A 19671-nucleotide genomic window follows, 5' to 3' on the forward strand; every position below is an offset into this window, starting at 1 on the left:
CCTTATTACCGTACCGTAAGATACAATATTGTTCGGTGCAAACATGACATTGAAATGAAAAAGTGGCCTTACCTGGTGTAAAAATCGGTCACTATGTTGTGACATGCGTTTTCACATACCTAAACAATGTAACCAAAATTGCACATCGTTTTGAAAAAGTCAAAGTGTATTGTTGTAACAAACATTACCGGTAACGTTTGTTACACCTGCCTGTAAACATGAGCAAAATGTCGCTAGTAGAAAATACCACGAGGGGTGATCAATATGTTCTTGGCCTCACCCGGAAATAATAAACACAACTCAAATTTCGAAGCACAACATCATAGTATGAAGCCTTTTAGCACTATCCTCCAAATTTCAAATCATTGCAGTCGTTACTTTCCAGACATTCGTGTGTTGTTGTTTTTTAATTAGAAGGTAGGGAGAAAAACAAGGGTGAATTGTGATCAGACATGTGTGGGTCGAGTTCCCCATACCGTAAATTCTTTGTCATTAGCAAAAACATTTTCAAAATGTTTGGTAATGATTCTCTTCCGATTTCAAGCAGAAATAAGTGGGTGTCTGACCCTCAGCAGCGCAAGTTGACCCGCACACCTCAGGTCGCAACTCAATTGTCCACGTTTTTTCCCTTCTCCCTTACCTACTTTTACTGGGTGTCGCCTGTAATGATCACAATAATTTGAATTTTGGTACCAAAATTATTGGTGGAATTTTCAGTAGAGTTTGTGTGTGTGTTGTATTATACGGGATGACATCACATGTCCTGGCTTTTCTGTCAATTCTACAGGTGGCGTGACAAGTTGTGCAGGGAGTACAGGGAGCTGTAGAAATTGCAGGGGCAAGAGAAAGAGTGTAAGAGGAGAAACAACACTGGATGAAACAAAGAAAGCATGCATGTAAAAAACGTGCATTACAAAATGTTTATCTAGGGTTACAGTTTACTCCTAAGCAGCGTGGAGCATTGTGGCAATTGTGGAACTTTGATTGCGAGAAGTAACTGTCATTATTTGCCATATGCACCGAATTCACCCACTGCACTTACTGTTCTTGTGACACGTCGAGTGGGTCAAACTGTCCATCGTTACTTTGAGGTTCACATTCAGAGGTTCATTGCTAATAGATTTGATAGATTTACTACATCCTTTCGTTGACTATGAGGCCACTAGAGACACAAAAAAGGTCAGGATTAGAAAGCAGTTACCGTTAGGGTTAGCTTAGTTTCAGATAGTTTTACCATCAGACCTCAGATTATCCAAGATGGACAATTTTATCAATGAGTCCACCCATGTTGTGGAAAACTCGACCGGTGAGCCATTTTCCGCTACAAACCAGTTCAAACTGCCTGAGTGGCAGGTGGCACTCTGGAGTTTTCCTTACACAGCCATTGTGCTGGCGGCAATCGTTGGAAACGGCATAGTCATCTGGGTCGTGCTTGCCCACGCCAACATGCGGACAGTCACCAACTACTTTCTAGTCAACCTAGCCTTCGCCGACGTCAGTATCGCCAGTTTCAACACCATCTTCACATTTACCTTCTCCGTCACTGGGGACTGGTACTACGGGAAATTCTACTGTTACTTCATGAACTTTGTCCCCACCACGGCGGTATCAGCCAGTATCTACACCCTCACGGCTATCTGCCTGGAACGCTACATTGCCATCGTTCACCCTCTCAAGCCTCGGATGTCCAGGGTGTGCGCCAAGTCTGTCATCATTGCCATTTGGCTGTGCGCTGCCACCGTGAACGTCCCTCTCTGTATATATTCTCACTTCTACACATTCAAGTACAGGGAGGAGGAATGGTCTGTCTGCAGATTCCAATGGCCTGATGACAACGTAAAGTTCTGGTACGAGACTTTTTTTCATGTCATATATCTTCCCATTGTGGGTACTAAGAGATACCGAATATAGTTTATCTATTCATTTCACAGATTTGAAAGAGAACTTTTATTGACTGAGAGTAAGGCGTCAGCTTTAGCTCTGTTAAAGTCTTTAGATTGTTTGACACAGAAATACACAGTTTCTTATTATACAATGGGAAAACATAAACTCGGCACGAAACGTTTGGAATACTAACTTTCCGTTATTTCTGCGTCAATGCATTATTTATCACTAAATTCATAATCACTAGATAGCTTGTGTAATGCTCGTTCCGATGATATCCAACTTATAATGATCATAGATTCACTGGAATAGTACCAAGCCTGCTTATGTGAGGGGGTCAGACAAATAAAGTGCCGAAAATATCCGTCCGACGCCAAACACTTTAGTCGGTTTATATTTTTAGATTTATGCCTATAGACGTATAGATTTGTGCACGAAGGCAACTTGAGTTAATAGAACACATCAATCAGAGCCACTGTTCCTTTTTATTCAAGCAAAGTACTTCGGTATATCATACCCGGTCCGTATTTACGTTCGATATCGGTGTTCCGCCCGGTCCGTATTTTACGGTACGGCCCAGGGCTCCATAGTTCGATTCGAACTCGCCTGAATGCACCGCTGTCGAAAATCTAAACAACTTTTCCCGGTTCTTTTATTTGAATTGACGAAGTTGTTGACGCAATGTGTAGTTGCTTTTGCTCTCCGATAAACATGAATTTTCTCGGTTTGGCATGATGTAGAGAACATACAACATGGGGTACTCTGTATCGTCCTCGGTCCCGGCCCTCCCACGGGTCGGATCGCCCGACGGCCGAAGACGATCCTCCCGCGGTCGAGTCGTCCCTTGGGCGATACGGAATGCTGCCATGTTGTGAAGTTATAACAGGTTTAAAGTCACTGTTTAAGGTGGGAAGAACCAACAGCTCTGAAGGTATGATTTTAGGAGGACATATATTACATGTATCTAGTGTCTTATTGGACAATATTATTATGACTAAATGTAATTTCAGTGCATCTTTATTTCTTACATCATTAGCACTTTAAGATCCAAAAATACCAAGAATCTTTACCCCAGGTATGATGTTGGCCTGATGACCATCAACTACTTCATGCCGCTCCTGGTCATGGCGGTGGCTTACTCCATCGTGGGCTTCACTCTCTGGGCCGGCAAGATCCCGGGGGAGGCCACCCAGCGGCACCTGGAGCAGATGAAGGCGAAGAGAAAGGTAAGACGGGCTGACTTTTAGAAGCCAGTTGTACAGGAAATTCACAATGGGAAGATGGGATCATAGAAACGATGGCTTAAAGTAGGGGAAGAAGAATTTTGTTTGCTTTTAGGTTATGAATGAATAAATGAATGATCGAACGAACGGACGAATGAATTGATTGATGATTGATAATAGTAGCCAGTATGGGCCGAAGTGAGGTTTGATTTACAGAGCTGATAGGAGTTGATTTAATAGCTAATGACCCGCCCCGAGGTGTCATAACGCCTGGTGCTTTGCTATAACCACCGAATAAACCACCGAGTGAGCGAAGCGTGTTAGCGTGTTATGATACCATATACACCAAGGAACAGGTGGGTTATCATCAATACGGTGGCTCGGAAGTCCGATGCTACAAGGCCAGGCCAGGACACTAGCGCTAGCCGTTCATGAGTTATGCCGTATAAGAGTAGCTCCAGACCTCCCTGATCTGAATAGGGTTAGTGCAAAACGTCGTCCTTCTGATCTTTTGCATAAATTAAGATAATGAGCTGGAATTAGCAACACCTTAAAATGTCAAAATATTCCACTTACATTGACGAAGCAATGTATGTACAATAATTACCGATTTGAAATGAGATTTTATTGAACAAAACATCTCGCAAAGAAGGTCGGGTGTTTGAGGTTTAAAATACATAAAGGTGGGCAGTTTAGTAGGTAGGCAATCCATTTAGTAGTTAGTAGTAGTAGTAGTAGACTGGTTTGTTTATTGATTTATTTAAAACAATCGTAACAAAGTAAAAACAGCCTTGCAGCCTGAGGGACTGAATTGCTCTGCTTGACAGTCTTTTTGTACAAATACAAAATATACTACGATTACAATTTAAAATACATGCTTAGTTCATCGCAGTCGAAGACAAATTAGAACTATATACACTATTTACAACAATTGATTGCACTCTGTGATTATAGCAAATGACTCTGACATAGAATGAAACGAGTCTTGGATAGCACTGTGGTCCAAAACTACAGAGGTTTAGAATTGTTGGGACTGGACTAGATAGATACCGCTTTGTCCCGGTTGGCAGTTTGTATTGGCGAGTATGCCTGAGTTGCATGTGGTGAGCCGGGATTATTTATGACATATCTGGAAGTATGTAGTTGAAATGAAATCCCTTTATCCCGTACTTTCTGTAAAATGTACGGAACGTACTTACCGTGAGTTGCTGTGTCGTCCCTGCTGACTTTGTTGCGATAGTTGACCCTTTTAAAGGACTAACGAAAACTGGCGCCATCGATGTCCCTGCCGTAATTGTTATGGCTTTATTTCTTAAGTGCACACATAGTTTTAATGATCCAGGGAATTTCCGACTTTTAAAACAATTAGTCAACTCAAATCTGAGCCTTTCTTTAATCTCTGATAGTTTATTCGGTAGTTATGACCGCTTTTCAACTAGGTCGAGTGGAGGGACGGGTCACGAATATAAGATTCACTCCATACGGTACTAGTAAACAATGCAGTAATAAATGAAAGAATAAACTAGAGTTTGGCGACCTCATGCCTCCATGAAATATTTAGAGCTTTTGTTAATTTTGTGCAAATGACAAAAATAATTGATGCATGGTGATGTTCATCATTACTAACGTATACTTGTCACAAGTGTAAAATTCCCATCGTCAATAATTAAGCGAATCAGCTCCATATTTGCATTTTGACATCTGCTTATGTTCAACCTATCATAAATTACATGTATTACTTAGAAAGAATATTTTCATTAATTATGCAAATGTGATACCATTTTGCATGATTATTATTTTATTTTGTACAACATTGTCTGCGGTACCCAGGTACCCAAAATGATGAATTCTGATATTCCTATCTTGAATTATCCTCTTTGGCAGTTTTTTTAGATAGCCTGCAATCCCAACCCAACCCGCTAGGAGGCCCAAACTCACATCGCTTCTTTCTGAGCGCAACAGCCATCTAACACCATAAAATGGTGTCTGGTGATCATAGCTTGTTCAGAACCCGCGATATCAAAACCGGAAGTTCCGTTGCAGTACCAAGAGAAGCCGCTAGGGGGCCCAAAATCTAAAGTTTTCGTTACATCCCACCAACACACCCAGTATAAAACCAATCCATCCAGCCGTCCTTGTTGACACACACACACGCACACACACACACACACACACACACACAGAGAGACACACACAGAGACAGACACACAAACGCTAGTAAAGATGAGAATATGAGAGCTTTATTTGTTCTTAGCAAAAAAAGAAATTTCAAACCTACCAAGAGAAGCCGCTAGGGGGCCCAAAATCTAAAGTTTTCGTTACATCCCACCAACACACCCAGTATAAAACCAATCCATCCAGCCGTCCTTGTTGACACACACACACTGATGTCTGATAACAAAACAAACAAACATTCGCTGTTCTCGAAACAATATTATAAAAATGTGAAAATATAATCGCCATGAATATTTCATAGCGGTAGATCTAACCATAAATAGTACCCCATAGGTGGTCTTTAAATGTTCAGACTTGATTTCGTATTCAACATTTTGTAAATGTACATGTTATACTCTGAGCTGCTGTAAAAATCAATGCGTGTAAAAAGTCGATATCAAAGAATACAAAGTACAAAGTTGATAAGACACCAGAAATTGACAACCACATTACTCCGTCAAAAATAAGAGTTGACGGTTCTGTGATCTATGGAGCGCGTGTCGACATGTACACCATTATCACGGTAAAACAGATTGCGCATGAAAGAACGTGGAACTAGCAGAATAATTTGAAGCCATTTTCTGTAAGTGTGTGGACTTGAATTATTCTTTAGAAACAGAGTATTTAATGGGCTATCTCGGTAACACATTTATAAGATACGTATACAAATACACACATGGCAAGAATTTCTCTTATGCAAAATGTTGCTGTGGCACATGTTAATATTCCCCTGGGCTCCAAAAGGACCCATACGGCCGGATTTATAGGGTTAAAGCTATTTGTGCGTCTGAACATTCTAAATTTGTATTCTACTTTAGACATGAATACTTCAGCCACACACAAAGCAAAGTTGATTCATTGTAAGGCACGCTTTAGAACAAGGCTTATCTCTCCAAACCACATTGCTTCTTCGTGTCAACTCTGGGAGCCAGACGCCGACTTTTGTGGGAAATGCGGCACCAAACAGGCTGTGCTATCTAAATCGTGTTGCAGACATACACCAGTGTAGATATTTTATGAGTAATGTCATAAATTCACCTTTATCTTACCACTTACAGCTTACTGAATACCAGTGATTCCGGTTCCGTTGGTATGGCAGGGATAGCTTCCTGACCAATCCCAAACATGTTGTAACATTCGCAACCATCCATGTAAATTGGCCGTACATCGCATACCAGCTTGTGTTAGCATCTAGCACTTTTACGTACATTTTATTTCTGAAGCCACTTTGGAACCATTTAAGTCATTACGTCATAAAACAGGACAATAGTGGCCAAACGTCCTGTAATAAAGAACTAGACCTCCACGAATCCGTACCATCGCCAAATTATTTTAACCATTAAGAATGATGTATAATAACGATTTCTCATTGATCATGAAAATAAGGTCAATATACATACATTATATCAGGCAATAATCTCATAATCATCATCATCATCATCATTTGTAATCCTCATGGTGATGTGGAACAAGTGAAGTTTGATTTCCAGTATACAGTCTGTCATTCATCGCTGCGAGGAGTTCCGGACCGTCCAGTACAGTTTTTTAGTTCAATAATTAGTAAGCTTCTTCAAAGTTCGCTTTGTGCGATAAACACGTTTCTTAGAGAAAACAGGTGTCCAGAGCAAGAGTTTTCCGGCTGGCTCTCTACTACGAGCCACATGGGCGGCTAGGAGTAGTCGGCGTTGCTTAACAACAGATGTAACATTTGGTAACGATCCATATAGCTGACTATTTGTAATGTGTTTCATCCATGGTGTATCATACACTACCCTTAACATCCTTGTATAAGTACCATAAAGGTTTTTTGAACGTGACGTATTCATTAACGATGATTCTAAACCATACAACAGAATTGCTTCAATACATGCTTTAAACACATTTGTCTTTAAGTTAGTTTGTTTTCTAATGGGTGCTTTCCAAATTTACGTAGAGAGTGAAGGGCACTCCATGCCTGAGCGATCCTTACATCCATGTCATGTACACTATCGGAGTAACCGCATAGGTAATGATGCCATCTACCTAAACGACACACGTTGGTCAAAGTTCTATTCTGGCAAAGAAAGTTATTTTAGTATTTTTCCATTGCTTATGAAAATAAGACCCTGACTTGCATAGATTATGTTTGACGAAGTTAGTCAATTGACTTTCATATGTCACATGTGTTGGTTGAGTTAACATCATGAACCGTTATGGAATGGTAGCATTTTTTTAAATATTACCTCAATATTGAAGTTCCTATCTATAAAGGAATTACCTACCTCCTCAGCCCAGATGACCAACAGACGGTGTTTTCTAATGCAGGTCTACTTCACATGATATAGTACAATACAACAGAACTGTACTTTTTCCTTCTCCGTTATGTGAATGAGGCCCTGATTTAAAATCACAGCACTACAGTTAAAAAAGCTGCTAGAGGCCTCAAAGTTACACCGCTAGCTCTCAGCCCCAAGAACTAATTACAATCACCTCTAAAAATCAGGGTCATAGCACTTCCAGAACATGACCTCTTAATCCTGGAAGTCCAGCTGCAGTACCATAGCGAGCCGCTGGGAAGTCCATCATCTCCCCAACAGCAAAAGACGACCCGAATATCATGCAGATCAGAGCTCCTCGATTCACAAGTTGACGTTCCACGGTAGTACTGTAGGAAGCCCATTGTCAAACTTTCATTGTCATTCCACAGCAGCTCCCCTCATTATGCCACTTACATACAAACCAAGGCATGCTCCAATGTAGTGCTGCTAGAAGTCACTTGGAAGATCATTATCAAACTTGAACGCTCCAAAACTCTCTCTAGCATATTCAACTTCTCGAGTTGTGCTGTTTGCATAAAAACACGCATACATCCTCCATAGTAAAACTGAAAAGAAAACATAACTTTCTAGCGAAGGTAAAGTCTTGACGTAGAACTACTGCCTTTACCAGCTAGTGGTCAGGGATATCAATGACTTATGGTTTGATATTTATTGTGTTCTTTCTGAGGACACGTCTTAAGTTTTACATTGAAACTTGTTAATTGTTATTTGTTTTCACCTTGGATACGGTTATGAAATATGATCACAATCTTGTTTGAGATTGTCAGAGTAGGATATTTGAGCTACAGCTCACCCGCCGTGCATCATTCCCGTCTCCCCACGTGTTCTCTCCCGTAATCACAAAGTTATTACAAATCAGATGTATTTAGTAATGCTTAAGGACTTAATCACATTGTCCGGCGTGATTACAGAACAACCCTTACATTACTGATGCCTGCACTCAACTTCAAATTGCTAGTTCACCGCACGCAGCTGATGTAGTTAATGATCAGAATAAATATAACAGCTGGACGGAAAAGTGTCTGTCTGAGTCTAGGCCATTTAATTGACCCTTCCCACATAGTACTCAGGGCATGATGACCTTCTGGTCACAGAGAATGCATCATCATCATCATCATCATCCGCCGGGATGGGGGATGCCAGTCTCTGGGAGGAACAGAGTGCAGAAGTTTTATTCTGAACATCCTGCAGACTTATTCTCTCCTGGACTGAATGGTGGGTAGTCAGAGTTGAATAAGGGCTTCTGAGTAGTGAGTTGCTCAGGATGATACGGCATGCACGACGTTGGTATGTCCAGAAATGGGGTAAATGTACGAATTTAGTGTGTACGAAGTTGTACGAACTTGTACGAAGTTAAAGGTAGATATAGACCGTAATCGGTAAACTTCGGAAGTTTTAGGTGACGTCATCTAACTTCGTACAGGTAGGCAGGGTTGGTGTACGATGTACGATGTACGAAGATAACAAATCTAACTTCGTACAGGTAGGCAGGGTTGGTGTACGATGTACGATGTACGGAGTTAACAAATCTAACTTCGTACAGGCAGGCAGGGTTGGTGTACGATGTACGATACAGGTAGGCAGGGTTGGTGTACGATGTACGATGTACGGAGTTAACAAATCTAACTTCGTACAGGCAGGCAGGGTTGGTGTACGATGTACGATACAGGTAGGCAGGGTTGGTGTACGATGTACGATGTACGGAGTTAACAAATCTAACTTCGTACAGGTAGGCAGGGTTGGTGTACGATGTACGATGTACGAACTTAACAAATCTAACTTCGTACAGGTAGGCAGGGTTGGTGTACGATGTACGATGTACGAACTTAACAAATCTAACTTCGTACAGGTAGGCAGGGTTGATGTACGATGTACGATGTTTAAAAATCTAACTTCGTACAGAGGAGCAGAGTTAGTGTACGATGTACGATGTACAAAGTTAACAGATCTTCAGTACAGATGGTCAGCCTTAACGTTGTACGAATCGTTAGAGTCGAATTAAAAAATGAGAGGTCTTATTAAAACACCATATTGAACGATGACAAAATTACAAACTTTTCTAAATAAGACCTATATCTATGTTCATCAAGTGCATTGAAGAATGGGGATCACGTCAGAAATACAAAGTTGACAGCTCTAAGACCGTACAGAAGGCACTTGAATAAGTTTTAGATAATAAAAAGTAACAAAATTTAGAATGATGAAAATATTTTCGAGTTCCCATAAATGTTATCGTTCTCACTAAGGCATAATGGTATACAACAGTCACAAAAATGCTACCTAATGTTAGTCAAAACAAAATAATCTTGACTAAAACTCATTTCATATAAGTCATTCTATAGGAACCTCTTACTTTTATGAGATAGTTGATTCTAACGTTATCTGGCCTAACACCACTGTTTGTTACCAATAAGGGTGTCAGGCAGGAGTGTAAACTAAGCCCTAGACTTTTTAATATTTTTATAAACGATCTAGTTCACAAGTTAGATGATACAGATTGTTCTCCACCCGCACTCAATAATTGGTGATCGATGATGAGAGCATGTGATTAACGCGTGGCTGACCATGTGCGACAGGTGAAAGTAGAATAGAATACTGCGTACGGAGTTAGCATAACCCACAGCATAGTCAAAACATCTTGACTTCGTACACCAGGCCCGACCCATATACGAAGATAGCATAACTCACAACAAAGTCAAAACATCTTAACTTCGTACATCGTACTTCGTACATTAGGCCCGCCCCATGTACGAACTTAGCATAACCCACAAAATAGAAAACATTTTAACTTGGTACATCGTACTTCGTACATTAGGTCCGCCCCATGTACGAACTTAGCATAACCCACAAAATAGAAAACATTTTAACTTCGTACATCGTACTTCGTACATTAGGTCCGCCCCATGTACGAACTTAGCATAACCCACAAAATAGAAAACATTTTAACTTCGTACATCGTATTTCGTACATTAGGTCCGCCCCATGTACGAACTTAGCGTAGCTACGTCACAGATAAATGTCGACGTTTCCCGAACTTTGCCGACAGCGGTTGTCGGAAGTTGTCGGAAGCTAGAAGTTGTCGGAAATTACGTGTGACGTAGGCTGATCCAAACTTCGTACATTTCACCTATTTCTGGACATGTATGGGTCTCTCGACGAGATGCCTGTTTTTAGTGAGTCGGGATTCCAAACTGGGACAGCATACTCACAGACATTGGGGCGCCTTTGTACATGGTGACTGGATCAAGTTTGGGAACTCTGAGCATCTTCAACCGTCGTAGGATGAAAAGGCGTTTTCTGTTTTGTTTAACCATGTGGGTAACAAGTCAAGTCAAGTCAAGTTTATTGCACGATTGTATCAGGTACAATGTATGGCAAGTAACATGTATTACTAGCAACTACGAACTATCTACATGGGTATACTAATCTAACATAATAGAAAATAAGGCGGCATAGTGCATTTTACATTGTTAAAGCACGACTTCTCTTTTGCATAGCATTATATATATATATTGGCCTAGATGGACAGATATGGAGTCGGGACATGATAGAAGTACATTGAATATTTCTCTACTTGTATTGGGTAGTGTTGTTCTGTTGTTACACATAGTCAATAACTTTTTCCTTTCTTCATTATAACAAGGGCATATCATCAGGAAATGGTATTCATCTTCAATACTGTCTTTGCAGATGGGACACATTCTCTTTTCGGATGGTATATTTTTGTGACGACCCTTTTCAATTTCTAAACAATGTGCTCCAATCCTTAGTTTTGTTATGCTATTAGTGAATGATCTGTTTTGAATTGATAACATATAGTTTTCTAGCGCAAAGGTTGTCTTAATTTTCGAATATGTTAACATGACTGTCCCACTTCAAGTTACTTTGTAACGGCTAGTTGGAGAAAAGGGAGAGGGGGAGGTGTTCGTCTGAAGAAAACGTGCATCACTTTGCATTCCGATTTTCTTTGGGTGCAACTGCATGTGGATTTTACTCGTCCATAGGCCAAGTCCATCAAGGTCATGTTGTAGATTGCTGTTTGATCTGCCTGCTTCCTATTATACTATATCATCCACTACGTTCCAGTGGTGTGATCGTGCGTCGTTTGCTGCACTGTTCCCCTCTCAGAAACTAGTGAGATTTAGTTAGAGACATGTTCCTGCTATTTATTTTTCACATTTACGTGTATAAGTTTAGGGTACATTTTCTATAATCACCTTCTAACTCAAAACAGAGACCATATACAACATATTTAAGTACCTCTGAGTGTAAGACAGGACACTACCAATCATTTAATTGCCTTTTTAATCATTTTAAGGCATTGCTATAGTTTTCTAAAAGGGTTTGAATTTTGGACCATCAAATTTTACCCTGTCGGCCATGTTTTAGTAAATCTGCCCATCACTCAAGTTCTCACGTTGACTGCATGGTCGTAATCAGCACCTCCATGGTAAATAATTATCTGTAATTTGCACTTGTGCCATGAAAAACATCCCAGGGTTTACTAGGGTAAATCATCTATATAATGATAAGTTTAATAAAAGATTAGCCATATGTAAGATAAGAACAAGCGCACATCCGTGAGGGGCCGCTATAAACAGCTCCCTGTCCACGAGAGATTGTGTAAGTATTGCTCAATGAATGCCGTAGAAAATAAAAGACATTTTATCAGTAAGTGTACCCACTATGAATCCGAAAGAAACAGAGTATTTCAAACAGTTGTCACAATTCCACCAAGCTTTTAGCACCTAAGAGATCACCAAAAGACTATATTTCTACTAAAAGCACAAAATCCCACCTTCGTACAGAACGTTGGAAAGTTCATTAACCGCTGCCTTCAGAGAAGAAGTTAAACCCGACAATAGTATTCATTGTACCATGTAGTTAATTAGACACTAGTTTTTTTAATGTATTTCCCTTAGTCTTTGAGACTGTATATGCAATTAGCCTTCGGGCATGATTTTGCAAATGAACAATTATTGTTATGCATAGACAGGTTTGTAACTTCTTGGAACTGCTATGGAGAAAGAAATTTAAAAACTTTTAATTTCTTAAACTCCTTGCATGGAGGCTACAAATATTCTTGCTAAAAGGATGGGAGTTTCTGTTAATTCACAATTATGGAATATCTGGAGAAATCATGACCACTACCAAGGACGTTACGTCTATCATAATCTCCTTGCCACTACTACGTTGCCAATCGTAACCTCTGTTTGACAGTTTCAAACTCTTGAAGTCTGTCAAAAAGCTGCCTGGTCGGCTTGGGGCGATTTACCGGCCCCTAACCTTCATAGTGCAAGTATCTGCCGCCTGTGTCTGTCAGCCTGAGTTTTCGATCGCCCATAAGAATTCCTTTTCGCGTGCTAAAAATAAGCATTACGGCGCCTTTAGAAAAAAAACAATAACCTTTGTTTTTGATACGTTAACAGTCAGTTTCCACTTATTACCGTATGTTTCTAAAGTTACAGACATTGTTGGAGACCTTGTTTTGCCAATGAGATAAATGCAAGGTCGTCTGCCCAGGACAGACAATTGATAGATTTGGAAGTTAAAACAGCAGCATCGCATTTTTCACTATCTAAACATTAAGGTAGGTCATTGATAAATGATTTAAATAACAAGGGACTGATATCACAACCCTGTCTGTTACCATGACTCTCCTGTAGGTTGTGAAGATGATGGTGATCGTGGTGGTGACGTTCTGTGTCTGCTGGCTCCCGTACCACGTCTTCTTCCTGCTTCCTCCCGGCTACAAGGAGTGGAAACACATCCAGCAAGTCTATCTCGCTGTCTTCTGGCTGGCTATGAGCAACTCCATGTATAACCCATTCATCTATTGTTGGCTCAACAAAAGGTCAGATGTCAAAGTCCAATCAAAATGGAAGAGTTGAAATGATCCCCAGGTCAAGAAATTATTGGAAGTTGGTATCGCCTGTATTTAACCTTTCCATAGTGTAATTTGTCACATCAGATGAACTTTCACGCTAAAATGAAAGGTTTTAGATGACTCATCCTGTCATATCCGCCCACCTCTTGTGTGCCGCAAATAACGTCATGCTTTTAGTATGTGTTCTGTTACTGAGTGAATCAGATGCCTGACCTCCTATTGTTAAAGTAACCAGCCAATGACATGGCCGCATATGATCAATAGGCAAAGTCATTGGAAGGAAATTTTCCCTCTGAGAAATGAGAGTGTCTTAGTGGCTGACGACTGGCCAGCGATTACACGGCAAGAATGGCGGATCGTCGGCCGGTGATGTCTGTAATTGCCGTCAGATTTTGCGGACAGATTTTGCTGACTAAATGATAATGTAAAGTCTATTAAATTCTTGTCAATAAGCCTCCAAAACGTCTAAGGATGAGCAAGTCGCAACATTCAAACTTCTTGAACTTCGTAAATATGTTTAAATTCAGAACAATATGACATCACTGAAACCCTGTTCTGCACACACATTGCAGATTCCGATATGGATTCCAGACGGCGCTTCGATGGTGTCCCGGCGTCCCGGCTCCGAAAGACCCCGACTCGAGTCTAAAGATGAACCGTTTTACCAAGAGCACGAGCACGCAGATCAGCACAGTGCGGCTCCACACCATCCACAAGAGCGTCTCCGCCGGCAGCCGCATCGCTCGACGGGTTAGCGAAACGAGTGTGGTGTGAACGGCGAGCATGCAAAACCGTTCCGCAGTGTCACAGTGCAGACACTGCGGTACATACACGGTCCCGAAATGTGTCAATTGCAACGGATGCAGAATAATTGTTGTATGAACATCTGAACTCTTACCTGCGCAAATAATGTATGTATCATTGCATCTCTGTATGCTCTAGCATAACTCGAGAAGGCCTGGATGGATTGTCTGGATATTTGGTATGTGGATACGGCTTGATAAGACCTGAAGATTGTTTGATGGCCTCCTAGCGGCTTGTTCCGGTACTGCAGAGGAACTTCAGTTTTTGATATCTTGTGCTGTGGTCGTATATGGCTCTTAGGATAAGGTGGGGTCACAGATGCGTATATTTTCAAGTGCGCATGATTTCCGCACGAAATTTTGTCAATACCCGGCCGAACGCCCAACAGTTGGAATTTATTTGGAATAAATTAAATTGTACGTCGAGCCAATATGGCGTTTGAATTTCGAATTCAGCGTTTCCATTTCGCATGAGGTGCGTATGATTGCATATAAAATGCGCAAGAGAATTTTCCGTGCTGCGAATAGCTGCGTATGAGGTGCGTATGTTGGGCGTTTTCCGGACGCACACAACGTCTACCAACCGCATGCCTTAAGCACCTGGTGCTAATTGCATTCCAGACGCATTTCCGGTGTGTCAGTGGAACAGTTTCTATTACATATACTTTTGTCTGCGAGCATTGTCAATAGAGCATTTTTGTTAGAGGAACACATTCTGTTTTTAGGCAGTACAAGTAGAACATTGATAAGTAAACAGTGGAGAGTTTTTTGTTTTAATTCATTTGCGAAGCAGTGAAGCAGTGACACGGTACTTTTACAGTAATGTGGGTCATGATTTACATTTAGAAATTATATGCACTGTCAAGATTGTGTTTGTTTTAACTTTGTCCTTAATGATTCCCTATATCATCTTAATATTTCAACTACTGTAAAAATCACACTCATACACACCGCAAAACGTATTCAAGATGTTTATCAAACACGTAAATCAAACAATTATGAAATCTTATGCCCTCTTTCAAAGTTGTAATATGTCTCTATTTTGCACCTTTATATCATTTGGTTCTACAAAGAAAAAAGTAGTATTATCAGCAAATAGAGTCAAATATCTGTTACACAAAATGACACGTGTGTTACACAAATTGACCCAGTGCTTCAGCAGGTTCCTCTGCATCTTCCTTTCCCTGGAGGCTCTGTTGGGACCAGTTACATTCATGGTGTCCTGCAAGTTGTGACCATCTCTCCATGCCCCCGGTACAAATTCGCCGGTCCTGGCCTGAATCTGCCATCTTGAGATGATCGGTTTTGTCTGGACCTTCGTATTTATTCCAAATCTGGAGTGTGTGTCGATCACGCTATCAGTACGCGTAGTATGCGCAACCCGATCGCAGAACGTACGGTACTAAATCGTGATCTATGTGGGCATTCGTTATACGATCGTTCATGGTGCGTTTTGTCTGCGCTGTAAGTACGCTATGTACTCGCAATACCGCGATATCCGTACAGCGTATAAAGCGCAAACATATAGCGTCTTCATACCGCACTCGCCATCGTGGGACCACTGCATTGCGTATTCATGACGTTTAGGCAACCAAACTGCGTACAAACGATAGTTTTGTGCATGTCCAAAACTACCGGGCGTGCTGGGCGTATATTTTCGTTTCCCTGCGTACTTGAAACTATCTAAAAACGATTCAGATGCGTTTGAGGTGCGTCTTGTGCGTGCGGCCGCGTATGGAAGAAATTACTTTTAATTAGCCAAAATGTCAAAACGGAACTCGTGCGGCTTGAAAACATACGCTGGTGTGACCTCACCTGTAGAAAGTGACTTGGGGGGAAGGGCTCAGTGGCCGCTTTTTTACACGCAGGAGAAGGTTTTGTTTGAGATTGGAAAGAGAAAAACAATAGCAACAGTGTAATATGTATCAACACATATGATTCAGCGCAATGTGAACCAGGAATACTTGCCTGAGGATGTTGACAGACGGTCACCAAAACGTGGGTTGAACAAAACACCAGGTACAAAGGATCTTGTTATTCAGACATACGAACCTGATAAGACTATTCACGGATATGGAATGGAGAATTTTCTCATGTGGAAAAACATTAAAGACAAACAGTCATTATCTTCCTACCAAGCCACCTGCGCCTTGTAATCTTACAACGATGGTATGATACAGTCAGCAATGACGCGGTGAAATACTAGCTTGTTTTGTCGACAGCTTTGTCGCTTTTGTCCCTTGCTTTGCAAGAATTCTCCATCGCAACAGAAAACAAGAGTCCGTAGAACACAACCCTCCGTAAGGTAATCATAGTGTTTCGTTGAAGGTTAGGATTTTTGATACACTGTTTGCGATGTAAATTGTCCTCTGAGCTGGTGTTGTTTGGCTACGATCAGATGTCAAGTGTATGTGCCGCACTACTTTCAAGACAGGTGTGTCATTCTAATATTTTCAATATTTTAGAAAACTGCCAAAAATTGCATGGATCAACAAAACCTAGGTGCCTTCCAACATGCTAAAATTCATGGAAAGGATATAAGTTACAGCAAACGGATAAAAGCAGACAAATACATTTGATTCTGATTTGCATGATTAGTGTTAAATCAATTACGTAGCAAAAACCATGCCATTGGTCAAACCATTCTTGAGTTATTCTCGCTCCTTTAAAATCTGAAACAAAATCGGGTCCTGCAGTTTCCAAAGCCACTAGAGAACACAAACCGCTAGGGGGTCCAAACTCACAGCACTTACTCTCTGTCCCAAGGGCTATCTACCACTCAAAAATCACGACCACAGCATGTTCAAACGAGATATGTCAAAAATTAAAGTTTTGCTGCAGTACCTTAGAAAGCCGCTAAGTGCAATTATAGAACATGACCTTCGTTTTCCTGATCCCTACCCACCTACCAAATGTCATCAGGATCCATTCAAGGCTTCTCGAGTTATGCGTTCCGCAAACAAACGGACACACACACTCGACTCGCTACCGACCTGAAGAGCTACGCATACCATTTTCAAACTCGACCTTCCTTTTCCCACCCGTTACTCAAATACCAAACATCATTAAAATCCATACCCAGTTTCTCGAGTTATATGCTGTTGACCTACATAAAGGGACACATCTTCTTGCCATAACCGAAAGTATATAAGTTTAAGTGACTATGAGTTACAGATGCGAACACTCAAATCAAGACGACTACAATATCCCAGTAGGAGGTGAACCTTCTTTACGGAGGTAAAAAAAAATACATACAATCAATATCTGTCTATATTGTTCGAGAGCTACCGAACTCATTTATACAATACATATGTGATAACTGAGACGTACACAGTAATATAGTTATATTTATAACTGAGTTAGCCATACGTGTACCTTGTTATATGTGAATTCTTTTGTCTTTTTATCTGTGGATGGCATACGTGATTTCTGCAAAAGAAATGTGGGCGTGCCAAAAAAAATTAAACCCTTCGTTATGAAATCTATGTGGTCAGGAAGGTTCTGCAAATGGCTTTGAGCTACATAATGGTAAACCAAACTATAACTTTATTTTTGGTCTTTCACATGGGCGACTTGTCTAAGCGTCGACAATGATTGCTTACTGTGACAGGAGAATACCTGTTCCATAACAATTTTCATGGCATGTTTTGGCTCATTCTGTAGCTGCAGTATGGTAAGAACTTTATTTTGGGAAACGGACGAAAGTTGATGCGCGCGCGGATGGCATGCATATAATTTAACCGACGTGGCCTAATTATAACGTTTCATGTAAAGCACTGGTTAATCAAATCAGTTAGCGTTAAAAAGGATAAGAAGCTACTATTGAGAATGAATGGAGTTATCTGCACATCCCTATCTGCCTTACATCTAAATGACACACGATATCTACTGTTTATCAAAAATGAAAGCTCAAATAGTCCTCTTCATGACCTAGAATTATGCCATGCTGATTAAGTTGTATGGGTGATTCTGGGGACCCTGAAATTCGCCTCATTATGAAAACAATAAAACGTAGTCAGGAAGGTTGAACAATGACTAAACACTTTGAGTATGGTACTACCTTACAATAGATTCTTTTGTTAATTTTTTGTCACATTGTCTACTTTGACCTTGGAATTTACTTTGACATACTATGATATTAGCTGTCGTTTTACGACATTGCTTTTTTAGAAACAAAAATCCATACAAATGCGGATGTCATCCATATGATAGAATCAACATTGTCGTATTATCATTATTAGAATCACATTATGAAATGTAAAATAACAGTATCACTCTTGATATGATAGTCTAAAGGAAGTGACGTGTATTGATGTATGTATGTGTGTGTGTGTTTGTGTTCAATGGTTGAAAAACAGCATAGAAGTAAGATGTTTTTGAACTGTTACTGACTCATTTATGCAGCACTGTTCCAAGCAAACAGAAAGAGCACTGTTGCTGTCAAAAGTAGTCTGCGCTTTCAAATACTTTTGTGATTTGTGTGTGTAGCAAAGTCTTGTGTAAGCAACTGTGTTATTGCATTTTTCATGATGTACCTTAACAGAGTCTTGTGTACATAGAAATGTCATTGTATTTTCGATACAATATCTTGACAGAGATCTAGAACTGTAGCTAGGTGGAGAGTACACACCCTTCCCAGTCCACGGAAAGGGAAGGCGGATTTCGAGGTGGAAATGTGTCAGAGTAGAGATTGCGATGTGGCAGGATCGTCGACTCTAGAAGTAGAGATGGCGATCAGCTCTCTGTCAGGATGGCGCAACCAGGATGCAAGGAATGTTATAGGCTGGTGTATTTAGCATGGTTCCTGAGTTTCAAGTTCATTGCTTAAGTGACGTGAATCAAAGTTGTCTCTTGATTCTGGAAGTTTGTATTTTTGTGAATCTTGCCACAAGATGTAATTTGCACATTTAAACACCATAGAGAATATATAACTATGTGATTGTTACTTACCCAGAGACTGTGACTGGCATATTTCTGAGCAAACACTTCAACTATGCGTCTTAGTATAGAGGACCGGAAGCAATCATGCTGCAATGTCTTGGGGCTCGGAATAAACAGGTACGGTCTAAATTTTGCAGAGTTGGTCCACAGTTGCTCTGTTTACATGTTGTAGCTGTTGACAGGCCCATTTCCCACTTGACGGTGATCGCTGAACGACGCTGAGTGACAGTTAGGCCTGTGTGATTCACATCAGTGTAGAACAATAGTCGGTGCAGACACACACTGCAGCTTGTGTTTTTACATACGGTGCACGAGCTAGGGGTGATAAATACGGTCCGCACCTCAAACAGCAATAAGGTGCACAACTCTAATTTCATAACTATCATGTATACCCTTACTCC

At 40.7% G+C, this 19671-nt stretch overlaps 1 protein-coding gene across 1 annotated transcript in view; it reads left to right on the forward strand.

Moving 5' to 3' along the window:
* Positions 1 to 17173, forward strand: part of LOC118412401 (neuromedin-K receptor-like) — a 31548-nt gene extending 14375 nt beyond the window's left edge. Inside the window, exons 2-5 of the mRNA XM_035815233.1 lie at positions 788 to 1847; positions 2960 to 3110; positions 13306 to 13493; positions 14099 to 17173. Coding sequence (XP_035671126.1) covers positions 1258 to 1847; positions 2960 to 3110; positions 13306 to 13493; positions 14099 to 14300 — 1131 coding nt within the window. The 5' untranslated portion in view covers positions 788 to 1257 and the 3' untranslated portion in view covers positions 14301 to 17173. The remainder of the gene's footprint in view (positions 1 to 787; positions 1848 to 2959; positions 3111 to 13305; positions 13494 to 14098) is intronic.
* Positions 17174 to 19671: the final 2498 nt, after the last annotated feature.

This window comes from Branchiostoma floridae, chromosome 3, assembly GCF_000003815.2.
Source record: "Branchiostoma floridae strain S238N-H82 chromosome 3, Bfl_VNyyK, whole genome shotgun sequence".
NCBI lineage: Eukaryota > Metazoa > Chordata > Leptocardii > Amphioxiformes > Branchiostomatidae > Branchiostoma > Branchiostoma floridae.